Below are 22,029 nucleotides of genomic sequence, written 5' to 3'. Positions count from 1 at the left end.
TATTTCCTCCCATCTATTATTTCCTTTTTATCCTGTTTATTATACTGTGTATATTTGCAATTTTTCTCTTCCTTTAGAATAAGTTCCTTGAATACAGGGACTGTTTTTTGCCCCTTTTTGTATCCCCTAGCTCTTAGCACAGTGCCAGGAACATGGTAGGTACTAAATAAATTTTTATTGATTAATAAAGAAAGATTTTCCATCTTTAGACAAACTAAGATATTTTAGAAACTTTGAAGAGAAAGCCTTCCATAAAATTGTAGATAGATAGATAGATAGATAGATAGATAGATAGATAGATAGATAGACAGATAGACAGATAGACAAATAGATAGACAGGTAAACAGACAGGTAAACAGATGATTGATAAATGACAGGTAATAGATAAAAGATAGATAATAGGGAGATAGATGATAGATGGATAGATAGATAAATAATAGGAGGTTAGGTAGATAAATAAAAGATAAACAACAGATGGATGAATGGATAGATAGGTAAAAAGTAGGTAGGTAGACAAATAGATAAAATAGTCATATTGACTTTGGTGCCTTTGGTTGTTTTCTGGTTCCTATTTGGAGACTTCCTTATTTTCCCCTGGGTTGGGTATTTACAATTAATTATAATTTATATTATCATTCATTTTTAACATTAATGTCAATATTATTATTTATTTAGAGTAATTATATATTAATATTATTATATATCATGTGGTGCAATGGATGTACTAATCTACTCATGATACTCCTGATTCCCAAGATCCCTCTGCACTATTTTACCAACCTACTCTCCCAGACTTGAACACAGTTGTTTAGACCCTTTTCTTCATTCTTTCTTTTATTCACTCTTACCACCTACGTTACATGCTTCAAAGAGCACAAAAGGATGGGAGCAAAGATGTGTTAAGTACCTAGTAGCTAGTAACTGGCATTGATTAATATGTTATTACAGTTCAATTTTTTTGAAACATTCTTTAACCCAAGAAATTGCTCTCCAGTGGTGGAATTTAAAACATCAGCAATGGAAGAGATTTAGGTTACAAATCCTTCCTGGCATTTTTCCAATCACACCTAAGTATTTTCTTACCCTGCTTACTTATAAGCCTGTCCCTGGAGACTTTTATTGTTCAATGGCAATGAAAACATATTGGGACTTAGGCAATAAAATGGTCCGGTAATCTCCCACATTCCTCATTTAGTAGACTCAAATACATTTGAGGGAATTACCCTTACAGAAGTACTTGCCTTCTCAATAGCTCCTTGATTGAATTGCCTTAGTTAATTTTCAACCTTCTCTCCATTCAACTATAGTGTTAGAGCATTCAAAACTAATTTTTTTAAAGAACTGTTCCACCGTCTTTCACCACCTGCAAAAAACGATTTGGAGTTCAAGATTAGAACCAATCCTAATTATGCTCTTTACATACTGCCATTATTTCTTCAAAAATAAGACTGAATCTTATATTTAATTTTTGCTCTGTAAGACACATTAGGACTTATTTTTAGGGAATCTCTGGTGATAAGTAGCCATTCTTATAGAAATTTTTATTTGATCTATTCTCTCTGCAAGGAAGTTCATGTCCTTAGTGCTGTGAGTGTGAGCTGAATCCCAGGCTAGCAGACCTCTTTGGCCATCTCAGAAAACAAGTGGAAGCATTGAATTGACCTACTTCCCCATAACTGCTTTTGTGCACCTGGCTGTTTAAGTTTCAAGAACATAAATGACTGAAACACATTCAATCTTAACTTTCTTGACTTAGTAATGTTTAGAGATGGGGCTTTCTTTCCATCCAGATGTTATTAAGTGTATATATTATTCATGAGTTGTGTCTATAATCCAATCATTCATTAGGTAATAAGTTTTAACTTCATATGTTTACATAGGCATTTATCTCTTGTCCACCAGCTCGGATATTTACAAATATTTAATTTTAATTGACATTATCATTTATTTTAAGTATTAATGTCAATAATATTATTTCTTTATTTTAATTATATATTGATATTATTTTACATTGTATTGTACAATGGATGTACTAAATGCAGTCATCTGGCTGACGGTCTTAACTAGGGAGTATTTTGCGGGCAGGGCTTATACTACATGCATCCTGAAAAAATCATGCTGGGACTTATATTCTAGTTATTTTTTCAGGGAAATACACTATGCTCATGTGTCCTTTTCTGTTTCCTCATCTTCTAGATGCGTCTTTCTTTAGAGCTAAGAGTTTCCCTAGGAGTGGGGCTTTGTAGGCTGCCCAACTAACAGGTTCCCTGCCTCTTACCTGATCCTTCTGGTCCATTTCCCACACAGAACAGGTGGGATAATAATGAAGACCTCGTATTGGTATACATAATGTGATCCTTCCTCACCCCCCAAAAAATCCCACTTTTAATAATGGAAACTTGATTTATGAGGTGTTGCCAACCATTTTTCAGTCAATAAGCATTTATTCGGTGTCAATTATTTGCTAGGCACACTGATAAGATGCCTTATTTCAGTGAACATTACTTATAAAATGCTACTATGCCTGCTCTCAAGTAACCTCCATCCAATTGGATCAGATAAATTGATTTTCAACATCCATTGTTATTCACAAAACACTTTTGTATCAGAGAACGGCTTCTATCACCCAGGTTTGAAACTTTAGAATCATCCTTGATTCTTCTTTCTCCCTCATCTTTTTTGTTCAACCAGGTGTTGAGTCTTCTCCATTCTAGCTTCAGTTTCCTGAGTCTTCCTCCTCTTCACTCATAGGACCTTTACCCCCTTCAAAGGTCTCATGACCTCTCACTTATGCTACTTTGATAACTTCCTTTGTCCTCTGGGATTTTGATCTATCTTGCCTCTGTTCAATCCCCCATATAGCTGCAAGATAAAGCAAAATATATATATATGTATATACATATATGTATATACATATATATATATGAAGTACCTGTTATGGGATAATTATGGAAGATAATTGCCAGTAAAGGGTTCTAAAGTCAGGAGATAGATGTCTAATGTGAGGAATAGCAAAGAAGACTGGTCCATAAGAGTATGTGGACGTAGCTGCATTTTAAGAAGATTTGAAAGGTAGTAAGAGACTAGGCTTTAAAAGATAGCAGATTTTATATTTCATCCTAGAGGCAATAGGGAAACACTGGATTTTATTGAATAGGAGGGTGATACAGTAAGACCTGTACTTTTTAGCAGGATCATTTTAATAGCTGAGTGAAGGATGAACTGCATTAAGGAGAGAATTAGGGCAGGGAAGCCAACAAACAAGTTCTTGTAATAGTCTAGGTGTGAAATGATAAGGGCCTACATCAATGTGGTAATAGTGTCAGATGAGAGAGCAGGAGGTAGACAAGGGATTTTGTGAAGGTACTTTTGATAGGACTTGGGAACTAATTAGATAAGGACATAAGAGAGAGACTGAAGAATTGAAAATGACATTTAAGTTATGAGTCAGAATTTAAAGGAGCAGTAAGGTGCCATAGTGGATAGAGTGCCATGTTGGGAGTCAGGAAGACCTGAGTTCAAATCAGGCCTCAGACACTTATTAGCTATGTGATCTTAGGTAAGTCACTTTAACCATGTTTGCTGCAGTTCCTCATTTGTAAAATGAGTTGGAGAAGGAAATGGCAAAACACTCCACCATCTCTGTCAAGAAAACCTGGGTCCTGAAGAGTCAGATAGGGCTGAAACAACTCAACAATATCAGCAATAAATAATTCTTAATACTAATAACTAATAAAGCACTTTAACATTACAGAATGTATTTAATCTACATTATCTCATTTGAGTCTCATTACAAATTTATATATTAAAATTAATATCCCCATTTTACAAATAGGAAACATTCAGAGAAGTTAAACCTCGCTCTTGTTTTATACTGTTTTAGCCACTATATAATGCTATATCTCCTTTTCCATCATGCATTCTGCCATCTCTTTCCCAACTGGACAGTTACCTAAACTCATCATTTCCCCCTTCCGCCCCGGTACTTTTGCATAATAATCATTTGCACACTTTAAATGGACACTTTTGTTCTGTTCCTTAGAGTACCTTGGTCTCTCCCAAGGTTCAGCTAGGATTGTCACCTCCTCAAAGAAGCCTCATCTGGTCCTCAAAATTATTAGTGTTTTCACTCTTTTATGATTACCTTATATTTATTTATGTATGTATATGATATATTCTCTCAGTAAAATCTCATCCTCTTGAAGTCTTCATTTTTGTAAAATTTCTGTGTCCTATCCTCAGCTCCTGGCAAAATGCCTTTTACATCTGGCAAGGACTTATGAGGCATTTCCATTCTGCAATTTCATCAGTGTGGTAATTCCTAGAGTAGAACTTACTGTCACTAATGCAACTCAGCACCTCCTTTGAAATTTAAAGTCTTAAACAGTTGCCTTCAGTAGTGAAATTACCCATGTTCACCACTAGTTATATGTAGGGCTTGAAACCTGTTCTCCCTAACTTCAAGGTTAGCCCTTTCTCTTATCTGTATAACATTGGGGAAATATTTTTTTTTTAACAAGGCAATGGGGTTAAGTGACCTGCCCAAGGCCACACAACTAGGCAATCATGAAATGTCTGAATCTGGATTTGAACTCAGGTACTCCTGACTCCAGGGCCAGTGCTCTATCTACTGTGTGACCTAGCTGCCCCCTGGGAAATGTTTTAATCTCTCTGGTCTCAGTTTTCTCATCTATCGAATTAAATGCCTGGACTAAGTGATCTCTAAAAAAATTTTCAAACTTTCAATCTATAAACACATGCAAGTTCTTGCTTTGCACATAGTAGGCACTTCAGAAATAGTTGAGGTTGAACTTGAACCAGTGATTGGTTTTTCCTTTTAACTTTCACAATCCATGCTACCAAAATTATATGCCTGAGTAGGGCAGGGATTTAATGAAATCCTTTAGTTTTTTTGTGAAATAATTTCCTTTCATTACAAGTTGGACCAAAAAGTATAATTCTTTGCCTATAAAAGGTAGCTAGCCTTCATTAGCCATATGGTAAGGTACTCTACAAAACCTATTAAAACCTGTTACCTAACAGTATTATAGTCATGTGTAGAAGAGGAAGGGAGAAATTATGGGTTTAAATTAGTGTGGTTTATTTTTTAAAATATTATTTATAATTATTTAAAATGGATATTTTCTTATAGAACAACTGGCACTTTTCTATCTGTGTCTATAACTAGTCCTATGGTAGTGATTACTTTCAAATACATGAACTTATCTTTGTGATTAATATATTTAATTTTCCTGTATTGGGCAGTACTTTGGGTGAAGCTATTTTTCTCATTAATAAAGGAAAGCAATGTTTCCCAGTGCTGCTATTAAGTTCAAAAAGAATGTGAGAGAGAGAGAGACAGAGACAGAGACAGAGAGACAGGGACAAAAATAGAGAGAGACAGAGAAACAGAGGCAGAGATAGGGACAGAGAGACAGTGAGAGAGAAAGAGTATATCAGAGAAAGAGAAAATCAAAATTATTTAAAAGTAACCAAGCAAAGGCAATATAATTATTGTGATGATTGCAAAAAGTTAATAACTCCTAGGATGACCAGATTCATTTTAGGTATGAATTTCCAATCTAAGCCTGTCTCTCTATGAATTAAATCCATATATAAATAGAAGATAAGCTTCTAGAGAACATCCATTATTCTCTTTTTCAAGAATCTCCATTATCTACTATAGTACCTGTAATAATGCAGGTGTTTATTTAATAGATAATATTTCTTTTTCTTTGCACCTTGGTCTATCTATCTTTTATAACTAGAAGTACAGCAGCAATTTAAAGAACTATCCCTCACTGACTTTTGTGGGAATTTTGACTTGTTCTTTTTCCATCTTGGATTGGTTCACCATTTCTTGTCAACTCCCATCCACTCCTGGGGACTTGCTGAACTTAATATGATTTTCCACCACCACCACCATCTATGAACTCTCATATGACCAGGAGTAGGGATCACAGGCATGAGCTATCAGACCTGGTTTGTTCATGCATTCTTAAGTAATTTCACTCTCTTTGTCATGCAATTTATTATTTGCCTTGGTTTAAAGAAGGCATGGATGAAAAATCTGGGACTTCAGCTTATCCATCTTTTATATTATGTTTGTTGTGCAGTTGTTTTTAATCATATCTGACTCTTCACTATCCCATTGTGGGTTTTCTTGGCAAAGATAATGAAGCGGTTTCCCATATCCTTCCTTCTTTGGATCATCTTACAGATGAACTGAGTAAAACAGGTTTAAGTGTCTTGCCCAGGGTCACACAGCTAGCAATTGTCTGAGACCAGATTTGAATTCATAAAAAAATGAAACTTCCTGGCCTCAGTTCCAGCAATCTATCCACTTTACCACTGTCCCTTATTATCTGCTTATAGTCAATAATGTATTATCTACTTGTTTGCAATGATTGGCTTTGAAATAGTAAATTTTTGTATAGTTATCAAAATGTGAGTAAGAAAATTTGAACAATGTCAACAATTTTTAGAAAAAAGTGAACATTTAAGTTTCTTAAAGTCATAAAAATGAATAGAAAGTATTAAATTGTCATTCCTGAAAAACATGAACTCAGTCAATAGTTCTTTTTAATCTATAGTCATAGCTTTCATGAAGGTAAATCTTTGAAAGATAGGGAAGAAGAAGACAAAGTAAAATGTCATTCCAGCAGCTTTTGAAGTTTTATATGCATCCTCAAAGCATCCCAGCATCATGGGAATAAGATCATTAGTTAATGTGGTATTTAGTCTGAGGTTGGAAAAGAGAAAATTAGGAGGAAATTATTGTCCCAAATAATCTTCTCCAAACACTTTGACTTCTCACCTGAAATAGAATTCATATCACACTGATAAGTATCATCACTAATGCAATGCTCTCTAGGAATCTTGCTTCCATCAACTGGCACCATTCTTTCATGAGATCATAGATTTTAAAACTGAAATAGACCTTAGAGCTCATCTAATTCATGCCCTTCGTTTTACAGATGAGGACTGAGGCTCAAAAAGTGACTTTGTAACTTGCCACAGACCAGGACAGTTTGAATCTGAATTTAAAGCCAAATTTGAAGTCTTTGACTTCAAATTCAGAACTCTTTCCAATGCAATAAAGTGGTTCTCTTATTAAAAAAAAGAACAACTATCATGTATATAGCTTTGGTTGTTGCTACTGCTTTTGTTTGTCCAAATGACAGCTCTAAGCTTTCACAGAATTAAAAAAAAATATTACACATTTATATAATACTTTAAGGCTTTTAAAGTAATTTACATGTTTTATCTCCTTTGAGCCTCTCTATTACCTTAACTCTTACAGAGGAGCAAAGGTTTAGAGAATGAATTGCACACATTCATACTGCTAATGAGTATGAGAATCAGAATTTGAATCTAGTTTTCTGGACTAGCATACTATCTACTATGTTATATTTCCTTCCTCTTTCTCTGAAAAAAAGATTATCCATGCAAAAACCTCTCTAAATATAAAACATAGGACTTCTCTTTATAGGTTTACTTTGCTCTTCATAAAAAAAAGAAATTAAACCAAAATAACACAAGAAAAATGTCTTACTTCTTGAATTTAATACACAGAAGGATTGAGCAATGTAAAGATGATTGAATTTCTGAATGAAAATGTCCTTGTCAGTGATGTGAAGATTATGAGTTTTATCCTATCACAAAGTGTCTCCATAGCACAAAATGACCCCTGAATCTGCAGGTGCCCAGTTATATTGGTCAATGTTCACAGCTAAAACAGGTGCTGATGTTTATCCTTCATTCTCAAAGACATTAACATCAGGAAATCAATACCATGACAAGAACATGATTTGGATTTGAGAGAAGAAAAGCTGTGCTAAGTCACTAGTCTCACTTTCTCCTCTGGAGTCATGGCCAGTCCAATGGCCAGATATGGATCAGAATGACTGGAGATGCCCTGGAAGAGAGGGAAATAGGATTAAGTGACTTGCCCAAGGTCACACACAGCCATTGTCAGTGGTCTGAGGCTGTATTTGAACTCCTATCTTCCTGTCTCCAAGGTCAATACTCTATCCACTGAGTCACCCAGTTGCTCAAACCCAATACCAGTCTGCCCAATTCTGCTAAAGTGGGTAGATTAACAATAAAAGTAGGTGGAGAGGCAATGAATACCATTTGGTAATCTAGTATGACCAGTTTAAATAGAGAATATACAGTGAAACACTTCTCTTTGACCAGCAGAGATTAAAGATCTACATTTCTTTGGTACCAAAAACTCTTAAGTCTTTTTGTGGCCATTGATCGATTGTACATTTGTTTAAATGGCAGAACTTTTAAAGTGATCGTTGATCCTGGGACACTGGGATACTTATCATTTTCAGTTAGATATTGTCACTGAAATAAGCAAAAATATATATGCATCACAATACTGATTTCTTTTCTCTATATTTTATGATTGTATCTTTTTTTGAGGATCCAGAATTGGAATTAAAAGTGTTTCATATAAGAATTAGATGAGACTGGGGCAGAGGTGGTGCAGTGGATAGAGCACTGGCCTTGGAGTCAGGAGTACCTGAGTACCTGAGTTGAAATCTGGCCTCAGACACTTAATGACCTAGCTGTGTGGCCTTGGGAAAGCCATTTAACTCCATTGCCTTGCAAAAAGAAAAAAAAAATCTAAAAAAAAAAGAATTAGATGAGACCAATGATGACATTAATGGAGCCCTCCTATTTGAATATTTAAGTGACAGTTACTTTCTCAAGTTTAACTGGAGTCACCCAAAGGAACAGGAAAAAGGAAGATGTAACAAGGGAAAGGTTCAAGAACAGCAACTTCTTCCCTCCAGAGAAAGTGGAGCAACATCTGATATTTCTGCATGTGATACTCCATCCCCTGACTTTGGGCCTGTGCATAGACTGTACCCCATACTTAGAATGCACTCCTTCTATGTCAGGGTTTTTCTGATCCTATTAGTTTCCCCCAAAACAAATTTATTTTGTTTCCATAAATCTATCCTTTGCCTCCCTAGAAAACTCCTTAAGGCCAAAAATAGTTCTCTTTCTTCTTATTTCTTGTATCAAGCACATTATCTGACTGGCAAATTCCCTCATACCAGATCAGAAATGACACCTTCATAGCTGAACCAAGAGGGGTTCTACCAGAGGTATTACTAAGGATCTTGAGGAACAATAGTCTTCAGGCCGTAGCAGAAAAAGGGAGTCCATAGTGTTCTTGAAACAGGATGCTTCTGGAACGTGATGTTTTAACAGGGATAGAGAACTTTTTTCTGTCAGTTATCAACTTAAAAATTAGCCTGCTATAGCCTGCTATAATAGGTCAAAAATTTAATTAATCATCTCTAAAATGGTCCTAAATTTATTGAATTTCCTACTGTGGTTGCCTTGGCAACCCCTTCTGGCCCAAGGTCTAGATATTCCTGCTTTGCTTAGAACTCCTGGGTCCACAAGTTCTTTCATTCTTCAGGGCAGCTCATTAATATGATCAGGACAATTTTAGATATTTTATAGAAAAAAGTCCTAAAAAATCCAAAAAGAAGAAAAGAAAATGAAAAAGAAAATGTCCTACTGCTGATTCAGTTAGATCTACATTTTTAAGATTGTAGGCAAGAAGGCGCCAACCAACCAGAATATTGTAAGTTTCTAACCTAAAGGGAAAGAAGATCCAACTATAAAGGGATTTCAGGAAGGGTCAGGTGAGAAGAGGCAGATACCAGACAGAAAGAGGGTGTATTTCTGTGGAACTTATTGAATAATGAAAAACAAGACTTTCAAACCTAGAAATTATTTGTTCACTTGTTTTTAATGGACTACACCTGTAGCAAAAAACAATAACAAAGGAAAAGAGATCAACAGATTAGAAAAAATTCAATTAGAATATAAAAATATTTTTAAACAGTACCAGTTCTTCATTGTATACCACAACAGCAACATGAGTTGATAATAAATCTTAATGAACTTGCTCATTCCATCAGTCCAACAATCAGGGACAATTTCAGGGTATCTGTGATGGAGAATACTATCTGTATCCAGAGAAAGAATTGTAGAGTTTGAACAAAGACCAAAGGCTATTATTTTTAATTTAGAAAAAAAAAACATTATCTTACTATGTAATTTTACTATCTCTTATATTTTATTTTTTTCTTTAAGGATATGATTTCTCCCTCAACACATTCAATTTAGATCAATGTATAGCATGGAAACAATGTAAAGACTATCAGGCAAAAGGTTAGGTTAGATTCTGCCTTCTGTGGGGGTGGGGGAGAAGGAAGCAAGATTGGGGGGGAAATTGAAAAAAATCAAAAATAAATTTAAAAAAGCAGTACCTGTTCTTACTGGTACATTTATACTCAAGTAAGTCTTCTGAAAAGAATATTCCTTATTAAAATTTTAAAACTTTAATACTCCAAATGAGCTTGCATATTCCTCCCCCCCATATCATTCATGTATTTATATTATTGGAAAGGCTGCCTGTATTGATGAGATTGTGGCTATAGAAATAGGATATAATCATATATTCAAGTGTCATACAGGAAAAGTTAGAATGATTTTTAAAAATAACACTGAATCATTTGGTTAATTGAAATAGATTATGGCTGGTTTATCAATAAGCTGGACCTAGCAAAAAGACATTTTTCTTTTCTTATCTTTTGATATAGAAAGCAAGGCTTGCAAGAATCCGGGCAGCCAAGAGCGGAAGTGCCAATGCTTATATGCAAAGCAAAAGAAATGGATTACTGAGTAACCAGCTCCAGGTAAGATATTAACAATTGGAAAAAAAATGTGCACGGTCATTACTATGAACATGCCTTAAATAAACTTACCCTACTTGTTGCTTTATCATCATTTTCTTTTTTCTTTTCCCATACCTGTGATTTCTTTATTATAAAGAACTCATTATAGTGAGGAAATTTTCTCTACCATTACACAAAAGCAACTGTTAGAAATTTATAGTCTTGTTGAGTTCCTCAAGACACTGAGAGGCTAAGTGATTTTCCCAGGATCACACAGTCAGAAAAATCAGAAGTGGGACTAGATTCTGAGACTCTCTAGTTCCAGGCTAACACTCTATCCATTATACCATGATGCTTCTTCTTTGAAACTTATATCATATACTGAATAATTATGAATAATGAAGCAATTAAAATTCTATCACTTCCCCCACCTCAGGCCATGGAAGATTGACATCAATGATATGAATTTAGAATTAATGGTATTTCTTGGGAACATATTTTTTCTTCTCTCCCACTGACCTTCAACCAGACTTTTGCAGCATTTGAGAATAGTAGCAATCCCCAAAAGACATGTAACTAGGGTGAGTCCATCAGAGCTTTGAATAACTCCCTCTGTTTTGATTCCCTGTCTGGAACAAGTACTTCAGCAGTATAAAAACAATGGAACTTGGTGGCAATGAGCAAGAATAATTAGTTAACATAGCACTCTACCAGATGACAACTTGACAATTATGCCCTAAACAACCTCTTCTCTACCCTTTTCCTGCTCTCCCACGCCCTTCAGAGAAACTCCTGGATGAGATTTAAGGGTCCTTTGGTTCTGCTTAGATTTGCTTCATGTCTCTTGTCCACCCTTAAAAATTGCTCTAGTTTCCAGTCAACTTGGAGAATGTCATAAAATTCTCCAAAAAATCTAATTATTGAATTCTTTTATGTGTATTTTAATTTTTAAACCTATCATTAATTCCTAACCTAAGATCTGTGACTTTGATTTTTAAAATATTTTGAAAACTATATTTATTATAATAGATTTCCTTTAAAATGTTGTGTATTACATTTCATTTTTTAAAGCATTATTCCAGTAAGGGGTTCACTTACTTCACCAGATTGCCTTTTCTCCCACATGAATATAATAATAATAATAATAATAATAATAATAATAATAATAATGAAACTTTGAGAGCTAAAATTTTGTATATATTTATTATGTCTTAAAGCTACTCTTTTTCTCTTCTACTAAATATTTGAAAATGCTCATATTTTAGCATTTGTTAAGTTTAGAATGAAAATAATTAACAGCTAAGTAAATTTTATAGTATAAAAAAATAAAAATATTTTCCCAGAATGTCTATTAAATATTTATTTGAATTTGAAACTAAGATGATGACAGACTGACCCAGAGTTATAGCAATAGTTGAAGCTTCAAAAAAATTATTTGAATGTCAAATTAAGAAGGCATACTAATCATTTTGACTACTGACCATAGTACTCAGAGCTATTTTTCTGTCGTGTTTTGCTGACAAACACTGCAATTATGGTTCATTGTAGCTCAGATCTGTATTGCAGAAGCATGTGGCTAGCATCTCCATTGTTTGCAAATAATATAGACTGCAACACTGTATTCTCTGTGTTTACAGTCCTCTGGAGAAGAAGAACAGGCCTTTGTTAGCAAATCTGGCTCTTGCTTTGAAACCCAGCACCACCACCTGCTTCACTGTCTGGAAAAAACTACGGTAAGTAGATAACATCAATACCTTCCCTTGTCCTACTGTAACAATTTCAATTTGCTTTTGCAGAACTTTGTTGCTTCTCATCACACTCTTTCTTAAGGTGACTCATCAACCTGGTGAATAATCCAATGCTGAATTATGTTGAAAGTTCAATATGGAAATCTTTTCAGTTATGTATTTGGGAAATGTTTTTGCACATTATAGTCTGGCATGTTAATGGGAAACAAACAATTATCATTGAGCTGCATACAAATACAAAGTCACTCTATTTTCACAAAAGTCTATAAGCAGTATGATTATATCATAATGATAGATTTCATTTTATCCAAATGTCTTCAAATTATTTTTGAAATGCTGACCAAACAGAAAAAGATGACCTAGCCTAAATGAAATCAATCAACATAAAAAGTATATAATAATAATAATGATATTTGCATGATGCTTTCAGGTTTGCTAAGCACTTTTCATGTTTTACTTCATTAAAGTTTCATAATAAACCCAGCGGGCATAATGGGGTCATGTCTTACACTGGTGTTAGGTTAGATTCTGACAGATGCTGATCTTTGTAAAGTTAAAATTACCTTTGGAAAACCCTTATGTCATTCTGAAAAGGCAACATAATCTATTTAAGTGTATAGCTGGGAAGGTTGGTAGGCTAAGATCTCTTAAAAAGAAGACAGTCTGTTTTAGAGATCAGACAAAGGTGATGTGGTTGCTAAGGAAACAATTGAATGTAAACTCCATTTTTCACTATGCCCAGCTAAACCATTGATAAGGAGATGGATGAGAACAAAGACTTCTATTCAAATAGAAGAATACAAAAACAGGTTAAAAACAGCATACCTCTCAGAAAATTTGATGATTGGCGAGAAAATATCATAAAAAAGCTTAACACATAAGTGTGATTTCATTTGAAGTTACCACACAACCATATATTGTTGCTGTGCCCTGCTTCCCTGTGAAACAAAAGAATACATATGGAAATCAAAGGGAATAGTAGAATCCTTTCAGTTGACCAGGAAGGCTAAGAAGAGTAATTTAAGTTTGTCTTTGAACTCTTCAAGTCTATGATGAAAATATCCTAGAATCACACTCTGGAAAGTGATATTCACTCATCAGGACAGGCATGTGTGAACTGAGAAGACTGAAAGAACAACAGATTCACAGTTATTCAAACTTACTCCAAAGTATATATTCACCTAGTGGAATGGAGGCATCCTCCATTCTCTAGTGCTTATATTTGAATTTTCATATAAGTTAAATGTGTTTATAATGTAACTCCAACTGTTATTATAATCCCCATTGTATAAATAGAGACATAGGTTCAATGATATGCTAAGGAACATACAATTTACTTGAACTTAACCTCATATCCTCTAAACTTGAAGACCAGCACTCTATCCACTACGATAAATTGCCTCTCCATTGGTGTGTGAAGTAATGTAAAGCCTTTGAAAAACAAATATAATATGGTAAAAACATATTAACACAATCTCTTTTTGTCTCCTATCCTTTTTTTAGTAACTAGAGTTTAACTTGCTTTTAGGTGATGCAGCTTGTTCTTTCCTTGCCAGCCTCTAACCCCAACCATTTCATTGTACACACAAAGCCAGTGATTCTTTGATATATGGTGGCTTCCTTAAGATTATACCATGACTTTCATATTAACTGAGTTTTGACTTCATGTGAACCTAGACATTTATGCATTCAGCAGTTTTGAGATTCTTCCTATGCCCTAGATCCTAGGATCATAGATGGAGGACTGGGAGAAATTTTAGAAGTCATCTATTCCATACCCTGCCCTCACCATGATGTTACAAATAAGGAAAGTGAAATCCAATGAAGTTAAGTGATTCATTCAAGGTCATGTAGTACCAGAGCTAGAATTTGAACTCAGACCATCAAGTTCAGCACTCCTTCCACTGTACCATACTAAAAAGTTATATAAATTGTATGCTAGCATACAATTGTACTCTCTAGACTCGTTCTCTTGATAAAATAAGGAGTAAGCTTTCCAAAATAAAAGAAAAAAATAAGTTTTATCATGATTGAGCAAATTATTGAGACCCTATATTTTCCCCTCAATTAGCAGCATAGTTACTGTAAAATTATTTTTATTTGGATCTATATATTAACATTTATGGGAAAATGCTAATAAGGCACAGTTTTCTGAATAAGCCAATGAAGAATTGCTTTCACAATTCACATAAATTTTCCCTTTTTAAAAAAAATGTGACTAATACAACACTTACTATTTTTATTTTCATGGCATTTATTTGAAATTCAAACATTTTACTTCTTATGTCAAATCTAACAATATTATCCCTAGGTGGTGCTTGTGTTTTTTAATGTTTGTCAGTTTTTGATATGCTGGATAGATAGAAGCTTCTGGGATAAGAGTTCACTATTCATCAAAAACTGCTGGCAAAAATTAGGCATGGACCAACATCTTCCACTCTTTGCCAAAATAAGGTCAAGTTGGTACAGGGCTTAGACCTAATGGGCAATACCATAGACCAATTAAGAGAAGAAATACTCTTTCAGATCTATAGAGAAGGGAGAAATTTATATATAAGAAATAGCGAACATTTATAAATTGCAAAATGGATGATTTTGACTATATTAAATTAAAAAGTTTTGCATTAATAAAATCAATGCAGTCAAGATTACAAGGAAGGCAAAAAAACTAGGAAACAGTTTTCACAGGTAGTGATTCTAATAAAGGACTCGTTTTTAAAATATGTAGAGAATTGCATCAAATTTATAAGACTTCAGTCATTCTCTAATTGGTAAATAGTCAAAGGATATGAACAGGCAGTTTTCAGATGAAGAAATTAAAGCTACTTATGGTCATATAACAATGTTACAAATCAATATTGATTAGAGAAATTCAAATAAAAATAACCACGAGGTATCATCTCATACCTATCAGATTGGTTAAGGTGACATAAAAGCAAAATGATCAAAGAAGATGTGGGAAAATTGTAACATTATTGTACTGTTAGTGGAATTGTGAACTGATCCAATTTTTCTGGAGAGCAATTTCAAACTATGCCCAAAGAGCAATAAAACTGATTGATCAAGCAATACTAATACTAGATCTATATCCCAAAGAAATCATAAAGATGGGAAAAGTCTCACATGTGCAAAAATATTTATATCAACTCCTTTTGTAGCGGCAAAGAATTGGAAACTGATGGGATGCCCATCTATTGAAAATGACTTAACAAGTTATGTTATATGAATGTTATGAAGTACTATTATTCTGCAAGAAATCATGAGTGATCAGACTTTAGAGAAGCATGGAAAGGTTTACATAAACTGATACTAAGTGAAATGAGCAGAATCAAGAGAATATTGCATACATTAACAACAACATTGTAGGATAATCTCCTTTCTGAGAGACCTACTATGGATAATACCATCCACATCCAGAGGAAAAAAATTTATGGAGACACTATGATCCCTTTTTAAAAACTTCTTTTCTTATTTTCCGTCCTTTCTCATGGTCCCCCCCATAGTTCTAATTCCTTTTTTACAATATGACTAATATTAAATATGTTAAAACAATATGCATATATTCAACTTTTACTAGACTGTTCACTACAGTGAGGGGGGAGAGGGAAGGGAGGGTGGTAGAAAAATGTAGAACTAATAAATTTCCAAATGATGATAATGTTTGACCTTCATTCTCAAAGAAGATCATGACATCAGAGAGGTGAGGCCATGACAAGCATGTGAATTGGATTTGAGTGAGGGGGTGCTATACTAAGTCACAACCTCACTTTCTCCTCCTCCATAACCATCTGAGTCCAGTGGTCCTATATGAATCAGTACAACTGGAGATGGTCCTGGATGGGAGGCAATCAGGGTTAAATAACTTGTCTAAGGTCACACAGCTAATAGAATTGAGTGTCTGAGGCTAGATTCAACTGCAGGGTCAATGCTCTATCCACTGTACCACCTAGCATCCAAATGGAAGAATGTTGAAAAACTAACTTTCATGTAATTGGAAAAATATAATGAAATTTTAGTTAAAAAAAAGAAAATGTTCATATGAAACAGAAAAACTAAATAATAATAATGATTATATTAATAATAAAAGGTATCATTCATATTGTACATTGTTTACAAAGTACTTAAAAACATTTGTCCATGCAAAAATAAGAAGTAGATTAGGAATCTGAGGCAGATCAAGATAAAGTGACTTGCCCTATATCACATAGCTAATACGTTTCTGAGACCAGATTAAAACTCATGTCTTTCTGGTTGCAGGCCTAGCCCTTTTATCCTTTATCTACTGTACCACCTAGCTGCCTCCAAATCCTCAGAACAGTTTCTTATGTATTTTTACTTGTTGAAATCAGTTTTAGTTTTAAAGCTAGAATCTCCTGAAGATATTTCAAACAGACTTCTGCTTCACGGTTTTGCATTTTTATGTTTTAACATTCAGATTTTATGTGGAGAAGATGTTGAGAGACAATTTCAAAAAGAATTCAATCATCAAATTAGGAATATATCAGCTTATTTAAATACAGTTGAAGGATCAAGGAGATACAGGTCAGAAAAGATTTTCCAAAAAATACAAATTAAAAACATAAGTGTCTTGATAATTTGCCTGAAAGTATGAATGTTCATGGGCAGCTATGTAACAGAGTACATAGAACACAGACTTGGAAACAAGAGAATTCATTTTCATGAGTTCAAAGTTGACTTCAGACATTAGTCTGTGATATTGGGCAATTCACTTAACCCTGTTTGCCTCAGTCCCTCATCTGTAAAATGAAGTGAAGAAGGAAATAGGAAACCAATCCAGTATCTCTGCCAAGAAAATGCCAAAAAGAGTTGGACATGACTGAAACAACTTTAGAATCTTAACAAAAATAACTGTACAAAGTATCTTAGGATTTTAGACTTAAGACTCTCAAATGCAGCCCAAACTGGGGTTAAAATGTAACTGAGAAAAAAATAATGATATTTTATTTTATGTTTCAGTTCCATGCAAAGATAGTTTTCAGCATTCATCTGCTTTTGTGTCCACATTTTTTTCTATGTCCCTCCCTTCCCATGCCCTTCCCATGACAGCTAGTAATCTGATACAGGTTATACCTGTATAATCATGTTCAACACATTTCATATTAGTCATATTGTGAAAGAAGAATCAAAACTAAAGGGGAAAAATGAGAAAAAATTTTAAAAATTAAGCAAGTTTTTAAAAGTGAAAATAGTTATGCTTTGGTCTGCATTTAGATTCCATAGATTTTTTTTCCCCACTCTGGATGCAAATTAAAGTTTTCCACTGAATTACTGAGAAGAGCTAAGTCCTCCATAGTTGATCATCACATAGTATTACCATTAATGTGTACAATGTTCTGGTTCTGTTTGATTCACTCAAGATCAGTTCATGCAAGCCTTTCCAAACTTTTCTGAAATCTGCCTGATCATGATTTCTTACAGACCAATAGTACTCCATCATATTCATATCCCACAATTTGTTCAGTCATTCCCTAGTTGATTGACATCCCCTCAATTTCCAATTCTTTGCCACCACAGAAGAGCTGCTAAAAATATTTTTCCTTTTTTTGAGATTTCTTTGGGATACAGACCTAGCAGTGATAGTACTGGATCAAAGGGTATGTCCTATTTTATGGTCATCTGGGCAGAGGTCCAAATTGTTCTCCATAATGATTGGATCAGTTCATAGCTCCATCAAAAGTGTATTAGTGACACAGTTTTCCCCACTAAGGAATAGAGTGGTGGATCAGTAGAATAGATTAGGTACCAAAAAAACAGTTGTAAATGACTTTGATAATCTATTATTTGATAAATCCCAAAACTCCATCTTATGGAATAAGAACACACTGTTTGACAAATACTGCTGGGAAATCTGGAAGATAGTATGGCAGAAATTAGGCATAGACCCACATCTCACACTTTATACCAAGATTAAGTCAAAATGGGTACAGGATTTATACATAAAGGATGATACCAGAAGACAATTTGGAAAACAAGGAATAGTTTATTTGTCAGATCTATGGAAAGGGAAGGAATATATGACCAAACAACAGATAGAAAATATTACAAAATGCAAAATGGGTGATTTTAATTACATTAAAATAAAAAGGGGTTGTACAAGTAAAACCAATGCGACCAAGATAGGAAAAAATGAAGAAAACTGGGAAATAATTTTACCAGCTAATATTTCTGATGAAGGACTCATTTCTAAAATATAGAGAATTGAGTCAAATTTATAAGAATACAAGTTATTCTCTAATTGATAAATGATCAAATGGAATGAACAGCAAGTTTTCAGATGAAAAAATTAAAGCTACATATAGTCATATAAAATGCTCTAAATCATTATTGATTAAAAAAATACAAATTAAAATAGCTTTGAGGTATCATCTCAGATACCTGTAAGATTTGCTAAAATGACAAAAAAGAAAAATGATCATTGTTGGAAGGGATATGGAAAACTGAGAAATATTTAACAAAATAAATAAAATTATAAGAAAACAATGTTAATATGTAGTCTTCTAAGTCAATATGTGCCTATGGGGATACTTGTGTATAGTTTCATGGTCTCCATTTCTCTTTTAATTTGATTCCATTCTGAAGTTTTCTAGGATAAAAAAAAGAAAAAGGCTCAGATTTGACCTTTTCACCAGAATTAAGCACTGCATAACCTAAATGCATGAGAATAAAAAATGAGTTTTGAATATAGTTCTGTAATATGTCTATCCTTTTTTTTCCCATTTATGCTTTCAACTCACATTCTTATGGTATTGGACAGAATCATGAGTTTGTGGATGAACAAGTTTATGAAGAGAGCTGCATGGAAGTTTCAACAGTCAACCGCCCTTCAAGTCACAGCCCTTCTCTCTCATCACAACAAGGTGTCACCAGCACTTGCTGCTCAAGACGACACAAAAAAACTTTCCGGATCCCAAATGCCAATGTATCAGGGAGCCGCCAAGGCAGTGTACAAGAACTCAGTACTATCCAAATCAGGTGTGTGGAGAGAACACCTTTATCTAACAGGTACTTGGAATGTTCAATTTGATCTGAGCTGATGACATAAATCATCCTCACTGCCATGGCAGGTGAATGAGTTTGCATGTGAATTTATTCATGTACACATGCTTCTAACACATTTTCACACATACACACACTGCCAGACATGTACAATTAAGGCCAAAACAATCAATGTAATGGGCAGAAGATCAGGTGGACATTCACAGGTATAAATATCCATTAAGGCAGAAAGCAGTAGGAGAGTCAAAAAGGAAAGAGGAAAAAAAAAGAATAGTATTCCACTTTGATAAGCACTTTTCTTTCTCCTATATGGGCACAAATGCAAGTGTCTTTGCATTCAGGAAGTCCTTAGATTCATTTTTTTAATTGAGGGAAATAGTAACATTTTTCAGTGCCTTTGAACTAGGTGCTATGGAGAATTGAAGTTCTTTTACTTGCCTTCAAGGTACTGAAAAGATAGGAATAACACAAAGGAAAACATCAAAAGTACTTATAAGGAACTTAAAGAAGTATCAGTTGACATGATGATAACTAAGGGTATAGCTATAACAAAGCCAACAAGTCAAAAGAGAGATGTTGATCAAAAAATATTTTTAGCAGCAACAAAAAACTATCAAGGAAAAGTTTTAAAAGTTGATTCAGGCAAAATGTATTTCAAGTTTATTTTTATTTTTTTTCTTTTTTGCACATGTGTATGTTGGGGAGGGTGTGTGTATGTGTGTGTGTGTGTGTGTGTGTGTGTGTGTGCATGTGTGTGTGTGTGTGTGTGTGTAATAGCTTTTGAAGGAACTAGGCAAATAGCTCAGTCTGTGACTTTTTAAACAGAGCAGAAGGCTTTGAAAACACAACTCAAGCTTCTAAGAACTTAAAAGGATTCTGTCTCTGAAGTCTGTCTTGTTTACATACAATACTGTCTAGAGTGGGAAAGAGTGATGTGCATTAGAGAATAATTCCATTCTCAAAACATAAACACCAGCAGCAGCAGCTCTTGGCATGTGGCTTTAAATCATCATCTTAGGTAGTCTAAAGAGGATTTTTAAAAATAATAATAGTAATAATTCCTAAGGAACTATTTAAATACCATTGACTTCAAGGATATTAATTCTGTAAGTAAAAAATTAGCACACTGGTGTTAGCTCTACTAAGAATGAAGCCTCAGAATTATCTAACCAAAGTCAACTGGTTTTTAAACCTCTACTGAGTGTCTTTAATTAATATAGACCGTGTTTGCAGGTCACACTATCTACTTTGTTGTACTCTTCATTAAAAATATATCTAAAGTGATCACAAATATTCTTACATTTAAAAATTTGATTCATGGAAACTAAAACATCTTCACTTCAATTCTGTGGTAAAGGCATGTAAGAAAAATGTGGACAACTTACCTTTTTCTAAATCCATTCTTTCTCCATCAGCCGATCCAGTTTAAATGCCAAAATGGAAGAATGTGTTAAACTAAACTGTGAGCAACCTTACGTGACTACAGCAATAATAAGCATACCGACACCTCCAGTAACGACCCCTGAAGGAGATGACAGGCCAGAATCTCCAGAGTACTCAGGAGGAAACATTGTCAGAGTATCTGCTTTGTAAAACAATTGGAATAAGGACAGAGGGCAATTGAGTCCTGACAGTGAAAGGGCTCTAAAGAGGAAGATGAAAGAAACATCCAGTCTTTTACAAATTAAACAGCAAAATGGAAGACCGGTTGGTAGCGAAACCAAACATTGTTTCCAAACTTAAGGATGTGCATAAAAGGCCACCAAATGGCATTTCTGGGCATAAAGTTTGACCTATTATACAGCGGAATAATCTGTGATCCTTTGACTTTACAAATGAGCACAATGAAATGCCTCCCATTGATGCTTCTTAAGATAAGAACTCTTTTTTTAAAAAATAAAATGAAATTTAAAAAACAACTTTGAACACTATGTTCCAGTTGAATGAAAAACAAATATGGAAAACATTTTGATAATATGTTTTTTCCTGTAAAAACACGAACATTGGCAAGTGAAGTATATTATGTTTAAACAAAACCTCATATGACAGGTTTGTACTGACTGAAAGGAATACCATCATAATGCATGCTGAAATTCTTTGGAGCAATGATCTCAGTTTCCTTATGTTGTCTTCAGATTAGGCATGATAAACTTTTAACTGTAGAAAGGGGCATTTCTGGGCACTTACAACAAGCTGATTGTTCACATTCCATGGTAAACTCTGCAAATAAATTTAGTCTTTCTGACAGAGATGCTCATCTGTGAGCCTTTAGTGACCAGCTAGCTCAGTAATGATTAACATTTCCCCTTGCTTCCTAGATACTGTTACAACTGCAATAATTCATTGTATACCTGTTGTATCAGGAATCAGGACTTTCTGTTAGTTTGTTTTAATTTTCCAAGTTCCCCTCAATGGTTAGTGCCAAGTCAGAGAAAAATCTCTTTGATGTAGCCTAAGTTTTTTACTAAGTTTTAAATCCAAACTGTTGTACCATAGACGTGGTGTTTTGTTTTGTTTTGTTTTGTTTGCAAGATTAATCTTCTTGTCCACTG

At 34.2% G+C, this 22,029-nt stretch overlaps 1 protein-coding gene across 3 annotated transcripts in view; it reads left to right on the top strand.

Moving 5' to 3' along the window:
* LOC141493833 (A-type voltage-gated potassium channel KCND2-like) overlaps positions 1-21,347 on the top strand; it is a 190,855-nt gene extending 169,508 nt beyond the window's left edge. For 2 of the 3 annotated variants that reach the window (XM_074195145.1, XM_074195146.1), the window contains 4 exons: positions 10,638-10,733; positions 12,350-12,445; positions 19,236-19,483; positions 20,893-21,347. In XM_074195145.1, the coding sequence (XP_074051246.1) occupies positions 10,638-10,733; positions 12,350-12,445; positions 19,236-19,483; positions 20,893-21,070 (618 nt within the window). In that variant the 3' untranslated portion in view covers positions 21,071-21,347. The remainder of the gene's footprint in view (positions 1-10,637; positions 10,734-12,349; positions 12,446-19,235; positions 19,484-20,892) is intronic. The other variant, XM_074195147.1, reaches the window with a different exon arrangement.
* The last annotated feature ends 682 nt before the right edge of the window (positions 21,348-22,029 follow it).

The sequence above is a fragment of the Macrotis lagotis genome, chromosome 7 (genome assembly GCF_037893015.1).
Source record: "Macrotis lagotis isolate mMagLag1 chromosome 7, bilby.v1.9.chrom.fasta, whole genome shotgun sequence".
Taxonomy (NCBI): domain Eukaryota; kingdom Metazoa; phylum Chordata; class Mammalia; order Peramelemorphia; family Peramelidae; genus Macrotis; species Macrotis lagotis.
Note: the sequence above shows the minus strand (reverse complement) of the source record. Positions and strands in the feature narration are given on the sequence as shown.